Consider the following 7,700-nt stretch of genomic DNA (forward strand, 5'->3'; position numbering starts at 1 on the left):
TAACAGACTAACTACAATTAACATATTAACTGCATAAAGTTCACATATATGGCTGTGGGTTGTAAAGTACTTGAACCTATCTCCAGTTTCTCAGGTACAAATGAGAAAATTGTCCTATCATCAGCTTTGAAAAAGAGAGGAGAAAATTAAATATATTTAGTCAGGTTTACGTTACTTACCATTGTTTTCGTTCTAATAACGATAAGGGTCGTTTGGTATAATGGTGGGATATATCGTAGGATTAGTTATCCCATCTTGTATATGGGATTATCAATCTCACTATTTAGTGTAAAAGTTATCATGAGATTAGCTAATACCCCCAAAACAAACATGAGATCAAGTTGATTCCAAACTTTATCTCGAAATTGTTATTCTTATCCATGTACCAAAACCTAAAAGTCTAACTCAGTCATTAAAATTTACATACTAATTAAGTTCTTACACGAACTGAGTATTAGATTGCAAGAAATTATTAACGAAGAACATATTTTCTAACGAATTATTATGCCCAATAATATGCTTAATTATTTCATGCTGATATGATGTGAAATTAAATTACTCCTATATGCTTATTTAATACTGAGATGAAATAAGATTATCCATTCTTACTGAATATGGTAGCTATGAGAGTCGATATATACCATGAATCGCTGTATATGATAACTGAATTTTTGGAAAAAAAATATATGTAGGCGTTTGGACATAAATATTGTAATTTAAAAAGATAATAGTATTTGGAAATAAGTTGAAAAATAAGATTTGGAATTTGAAATTATGTTTGGATATGCATTTCACTTGAAAAAATATTGCAGTCTTGTGAGTGGAAAATTTTTAAAAAATTATTTTCGATTTTTTTTAAAAACTTGTAAATTTTCATGGACAAATACATTTTTGAAAAAATATTTCAATTTTATTTTTATTTGTATGGACAAACAAATCCTAAATATTTTTTGATAAAGGTAAATATTATTAGGCGGAAAAACAAAGGGCTTTTTAAATTTCATAGCAGGCCAAACCCGAAAGGACACGAACTACTCTGGCTCTATGTGAAAAGGAAAAAGAAAAAGAAGTCATGAAACTAAAACTATAAAAGAATAAGAAAATAGGTTCTCGTGTTATTGGTCAGTGGTATTTCCGTGATATTACAGAAATAATGGGGCATATTCAAATATTCCCCGATATATATTAACGTCAAGAGTGACGTGTCAGACTCATCAATTCCGAAATCAAAACGAGTCTTCCAAACCATACACTCTACGCCCTTCCTTTTGAAAAGAGAAACACACCGTCCTTCAATCTCTACCGTCCAATATCCAGCCACGTCATCAATCCGCGTCTCTCAAAATCAACGGCTGCAAATCAGTCTCCCAACAAACACATATTAACCCTGTACTCGGGTTAGTTAACTCAACCCTGATTACTCTTGTTCCCCAAACCCTGACTCGGCCTCGAGTTTTCTCGACTCGCCTCCCCTAATATATCAAGCGATAGAGTGAAGAGTTTTTAGAGAGAGAAACTAGAGAGAGAAAGAAAAAGAAGAAAAATTAGGTTTTCTATATGTATTCTCCTTTGCCGTAGAAGATACCGGAAAAGTTTGTGGAATTTAACTTCTAGTCCGGAATTTTATCTATATTCCAATTTAGTCCCATAGTTCTTAGAAAATTCGTATCATATGAGTTCTGGCTCTGATTAATGGACGAGATTTGGGAGAGAGCGGTGGAGACGGCGTTAGACGGCGAGAGAAATTTCGGTTCTGTGCGAACCCTAACGTTAGACGGAGCCGTTAAGTGTATTCATGGTAAGTTACCTCCTCCATCGATTTTTGAGAAGTTTCAGAATCTCGAGCACCTTTCGATTGCAAACATCGGTGTTTCGTCGCTAGAACAGTTTCCTCGGCTACAGAATCTGCAGAAGTTAATTTTATCGGACAATAGAATCGCCGGAGGCCTCGAGTTCCTCGTAGATGCTGGTTTAAATTCACTCCGGGACCTCGATTTGTCGAATAATCGGATTCAGGATATCGACGATCTCCGGCCGTTGGCTGAACTCCGGCTTGTGTCGCTTGATCTCTATGAGTGTCCGGTTACGCGAGTTAAGGACTACCGATCTAGGGTTTTTGGATTGATTAGGTCGTTGAAGTATTTGGATAAGATGGATGCGGAGGGGAACGAGAGGCCGGAGTCGGATGATGAGGAGGAAGATGAAGAGGAGGATGAAGAGGATGATCCGGGGAGTGGGGAAGTTGATGGAGAAGATCGGCCTTACAGGATGAATAATGGACACAGGGTTGGGAGTGAAGGAGTTGTAGATGTCGATGAGGACGAGAGTGATGCTGATGAGGAAGAAATGGAGATAACTCGAGGGATTAATGGGTCGAAACATGACGGTTCGAGTTCGTCTCACCACTCAAATGGTTTTCGAGTAGAGGCGGTTGGGGATGGAGACGACGAGGAGGATGATGAGGATGATGAAGATGAGGATTTTGTGGAGGAGATAGATGAAGAGGGTGATGAGGAGGATGTAGTGGAGGTTCATGAAATAGAAGACAGTGATGAAGAGGAGGATGGTGTGGAAGATGACGAGGACGATGATGATGACGACGACGACGATGAAGAGGATGAGGAGGAAGTTGATAATGATGATGGGGATTTTGCGGAGCCAGAGAGCACGGGGAGGTTAAATAGCACTGAAGGGGAGATTGATGGGCATGAGCAGGGGGAAGATGATGCAGATGAGGATGATGATGGGGAGACAGGGGAGGAGCAGGGTGTTGAGGAAGATGGTGATTTCGATGATGAAGAGGAGGCTGAAGATGAGGTGAAAATCTTTCCTGTTTTATGTAGTTATGTTTTCATTTTCATGTGTTACATGTCATATTTGGTTGTTTGGTTAGAAGGCTTTCTTGCTAGTCTATATTAAGCGTAATTTATTCTGTTTTATTTGCTAATGTGTGGAGTGTTTATTTTGTGTGTTAGTTTTGTTAATTTCTCTTGCTATTTGTTTACTAAGATATGCATGTCGTGGTTCATGTGCTTATTGCTGCTGGAAGAATTGTCATCATTTGATCTCCATAACCATTGATCAATTTGATCTTTACATGATTGTTGCTGGTAATACCAGTGATTTTTGGTAGCATATTGGTTAGAAAGTCTTGTAATATCAGATTACCCCCAAAAGAAATATTAATTTCGTGTTAGTATGAACCTGGAAGTTTTGGTGCACAGGTGGTTTCCGTTGCCACCTTAGAAACCAAGCTGATTTTGTGAATCCTTTTTCTGGAAAGTGGTAATTTCTTATTAGATCAAGGTGGTGTGGAATATTTATATTATTTCTGCTTGACTTGTGTTATTCTACAGAAGAGTGACTAAAGAGGGATTAATCAGAAGTTATAAGAGGGGAATAACTTTTGGCACGATTTATTTGTGTGAGATCTTGACCATAATTTGGTTATTCTACCCAAGTAATGTGCATGCAAATACTCATAAAAAACATGATTTGTGAGAGATTTTCTGAGAATTCTCTTTAAAGTTTCTTTGTCAATTTTTATACTTGCAAACTGAATGCTAAGGCTCTGAGTGCAGTGATCTAGATTCACAATTTTCCTTGTCTTTTGTCCGTCTGCTTTTGTGCCATCTCTTTGTTCCTCCTTTTCTTCCTTATAGCTTAATTGTTTTTATGCACAATCTCTTGATTTCCAAAATTTTGGAATCTAAAGTTTGCTGTGATCTGCCCTGTCCCCATTGAGCTTGTTTCTCTTGAAAGAAACTTCCTTAAACCTCTTTTTTGGGGGTTATCTCCTCCTGGCTTAAGATAGTATTATCAGTTACTTACAGAAGGGGTGTCGGATTATGGTGTTTTTAGTTTTTCATCTTTTTGTTGGTTTTAAATTGATTTACTTTAATGGATCTCCGACCAATTCATTTTTCGGTCTTTTACTTTTCTGCCATCATATCCCGTAGAGGTGACTATGTCAATTGCCAAAGTATAGGGAATGTTACCTTGTCGAATCTGCTGCTTATGTGCTATTCTGCATTTTCTTAGTTTTCATCAAGGGATTTTCTATTTTCTGACTAAAAATTTGTTTTTTGTTTTCCCCCCCTCTTCTGTCATCATTTATCATTATCTTCCTTTTTTTTTTTCCGTAAAGGATTGTTGGATTTTGCTGCTAAGGTATATGCGATCATTTGGTGTTGTTGAATTCACTGCTTATGTTGCTTCCCACTTTTCTGCCTTGTTGTCGTAATGGTTATTTTATATTTTTATTCTTGCTGCTAAAAGATTAGTTTTCTGAGTTCTGTTGGCCTAGCTTCGTTGGCATATTTAAATGATCTACTTCCAGAGATGTGTTTTATGGCTCTTGATTTTATCTGAACCTTGGTAATTTTTTTATGGTTAATTTGGTGATCATTATCTTGTTATCTCCTTAAAATTTTGCATCTTAGGGTTTTGCAGTATATCAGTTGACCACCTTTATTAGGTTTGCTGAGCTTACTATGCTAATTTTCATTTAAATGGCAGGAGGAAGATAATGGCAATGGCTACCTTGTTCAACCAGTTGGTCCTATTGAAGTAGATGATGCTGAAGGCAGTGATATGGAGCCAGTAAATGGTGATGAAGATCCTGAGTTGGAGGAAGAAGTTGAAGATGAAGAGGACGACTATGGTGAAGTTCAAGAGGTGCCACCTTCCTCCTCTCAAAAGAGGAAGCGGGATGATGACGATGATGATGGTGGTGAAGAAGATGACGATGAAGAGTATGCAAAGTCATCCAAGCACCGTTAGTGACTTTATCTGTGGTGGGTTTGACGAAAGTGATGAACTTGAGGAATAGATTTGTCTGGAGGCTGGAAGTAGTTGACTGTTGAACATCTTTTCATGGACAGGACACATGTTTTGGTGGGAAATTCAGGTCTTAGAGGTATACAAATGTTCAAAAGGTCGTTAGTAAATATTGGCCGTTGCGTTGTGATTCAAATGGCAGTTGATGGGGAGATCCAACCCGCTTCATGAGTAGGTTATATTGGAGGGGAATTTGAATTGGGGAAAAGCTAAAAAGAAAACCTCTGCTAGTTCTACAGTAGAAGTAGTGATAGAATTTGTTTTCCGCCTTTTTTCTTGAATTTTAAAAAGGACGCTTTGCTTTTCCTGGGGGATAGTTTTTAATTGGCTTGTAAAACAGTCTTGTGGATAGTTGTCTCAGTTAAGTGTGACCGTTTATCATTGTGATGAGTCCGTCCTTTGATCCAATTATGTCACACGCAATTTGTTGTCAGCCTACTTTTACATCTAATTTTTTTTGGCAACGTGCAGGTGGTGCCAGATGGCAGCTGTTTGTGTGTCAATTGATTGCACCTATTCGCTGATCTTCCAACCATGTGACCGAGCGATGATATTGTACCAACCGGTCGAGAATTTCGTTAAATAAAGAAAAAACAAAGAGAAAAAAAGCAATGGTCCCATACGCAAAAAAAGGGATAAAAGAAAACAACGCGCTTATATTCTGTTGTAACATTTTATACCACCAGCCAGCCCATCAGTTTGGTGCCATCTCGGGTATCTTCAAAGCAGATTTTTGGCCCTTGTAAAAGTAATTTTGGGCTTGGAAGCCCAAAACTGTGGGTGTCAAATGATGGATATGCGCCTTGAATAGATTGAGCTGCTACGTTAGAAGGTGATTAAGGGTAGAGCAGGCCAATGACTGTACTGAGTTTGGGCCGGCTTAAGTATAGCAGGATTCGGCCTGCCTTGGGTTTTCCATCAAAACTTTGGTCCAAGCTGTCAATGCGCGTAAACTTCACAAGCTGGTTGCGACAAAATGGGATTCGTCTTGTTTGTTTATTGGTACTTGCAAGGCAAATTACGTTACAAAGAGATGCAGCGTGTGTGCGCTTGGATTTGTATTTAATTTCTTGAACTTCGATTATTGTATTCAAATCAATGGTAATACATCCATCCTTATTTCTTCCTTCCTCACCCGGACTCCNAACCCCCCTCAAAAATAGGGAACGCTATGAGGGTGATTATTGTCATTAAACAAAGTGATATTTCCTTGAGAGAATAGGTGCACGACGTAGTGGTCAAGAAATAACTGTGTTTTAATCTCATATTACGTGTCGCATTGTAAGTATTGGTTACTAAACCGTTTTGGTTTATAGTATAATTATTTTTACGTTGTCCTTTCTCTATTAACTTATATTGCAACTTTTCATTATTCGTGCTCTGGCAAGTTTAATGAAGTTGAAGTACGGTAGATATAGAGGAGGCGGAAACAAATGAAATGCCATTATTTACAATAAAAAAGTGCTATTCCTTCGTTTAAAAAATTTGAAGGATTTGATTTATGACGTTCAAATCTTTTACTAATTTTTATCTTAATTCAGACATCTTTTTTTTTTCTTTTTTTTTTTTTAAAAAAAATCCTGTAAAAATAAAATTCACATAATCTAGCCCTAAATAAAAGGTATTAGAACTGACAACTTTTTATCATTAAAATATTTTCAAATACATTAAAAAGTTGCGTTTAACAGAAAAACGTTCTATAAAATAAAGCAATACTATACTACTTTTGAAATAGCAAAGAATGCCAATATCTTGCAGATATATTGAGACGTCCCAGATAATTTGCCATTACACGACCAAATAAATCTGCACTTGTGTTATTTCACACACCCACTCTCCACCTCACAGCAACTCAAATTTCATTACCTTTTATCCCTTCTCCCTCAACTCATTTTTGAAGTCTAAAAATGTTAATCTTTCTAGCCCCATCATCTCCAAAGTATCTTCCATCACAAAAACACAACTACAATCACTATGTCAATCCCAAAACAACTCACTCCCCTTCACTATTCAAGATCCAAGCCATGGCTAAAAAAAGCAGCGAAACCTCAAGTTCCATAGAGAAAATTGCTATAGTAGGTGGACAAATATCTACACCAGTAGTTGGATGGTCTCTTTACACATTAAAAACAACAGGGTGTGGTCTGCCACCTGGACCTGGTGGTTCAATTGGTGCACTTGAAGGGGTGAGTTATTTAGTTGTGGTTGGAATTGTGGCTTGGTCATTGTACACTAAGTCTAAAACTGGCTCAGGTTTGCCCAATGGACCATTTGGTTTGTTGGGTGCAGTTGAAGGCTTGTCATACTTGTCATTGTTAGCCATTTTGGTTGTGTTTGGGTTGCAGTTCTTGGATCAAGGTTCTATTCCTGGGCCACTTCCAACAGATCAATGCTTTGGTTAAAATCTGTTTTGGTTGCATTCGTTGTATAATAATTTACTTCTTTGATCCAAGAATCAGAATGAAGAAAAGACCAAAAGATTGTAGTTTAAAATTTTACTTCACTTTTTTTGTGTTATTGTTGATAATGTTTTGGAATAGGCCATGGAATCGTTATCCAAAGTTATGTGGCCTTGGTTTGTCTAGGCTGGCATTAATCAAAGAGACGCAGTTCTTTTTATTTCTTGGGTGGACAATGATAATAATACTAGTGATACTTTTTCAGATTATAAAATAGAACAATTTAAACGATTAAAGCGTATTGGTATACATATCACAGAAAGAAACATATCAATTAATTTGTGAAAGTATAACATCACAGGCGTATTCAAGATTTTAAGAATATGGGTGCAATATGGGTGTACAATTATCTTTAAGATAGATGTTTGGTTCCATTAAATAAAATTTATAGCAAAAACAAGT

General features: G+C 37.1%; 2 protein-coding genes across 3 annotated transcripts; both read left to right on the forward strand.

Annotated features, from left to right (window-relative positions):
- Window positions 1-1,465: 1,465 nt before the first annotated feature.
- LOC109211823 (acidic leucine-rich nuclear phosphoprotein 32-related protein) lies at window positions 1,466-5,973 on the forward strand. 2 transcript variants are annotated; one of them, XR_002065777.1, is made up of 3 exons: window positions 1,466-2,817; window positions 4,519-4,918; window positions 5,311-5,973. XR_002065777.1 is itself a non-coding variant. In XM_019375405.1 (2 exons), exons 1-2 carry the CDS (start codon window positions 1,693-1,695, stop codon window positions 4,780-4,782), a joined length of 1,389 nt encoding a protein of 462 aa, XP_019230950.1. In that variant the 5' UTR covers window positions 1,466-1,692; the 3' UTR covers window positions 4,783-5,277. The 2 variants fall into 2 exon arrangements, 1 of the variants encoding a protein (XP_019230950.1); XM_019375405.1 differs by lacking the exon at window positions 5,311-5,973 and having other exon boundaries at window positions 4,519-5,277.
- A 593-nt stretch (window positions 5,974-6,566) lies between these two features.
- LOC109211820 lies at window positions 6,567-7,458 on the forward strand. Its single transcript, XM_019375403.1, has one exon. It carries the CDS (start codon window positions 6,747-6,749, stop codon window positions 7,239-7,241), a length of 495 nt encoding a protein of 164 aa, XP_019230948.1. The 5' UTR covers window positions 6,567-6,746; the 3' UTR covers window positions 7,242-7,458.
- Window positions 7,459-7,700: the final 242 nt, after the last annotated feature.

Source organism: Nicotiana attenuata, unplaced genomic scaffold (assembly GCF_001879085.1).
Source record: "Nicotiana attenuata strain UT unplaced genomic scaffold, NIATTr2, whole genome shotgun sequence".
Taxonomy (NCBI): domain Eukaryota; kingdom Viridiplantae; phylum Streptophyta; class Magnoliopsida; order Solanales; family Solanaceae; genus Nicotiana; species Nicotiana attenuata.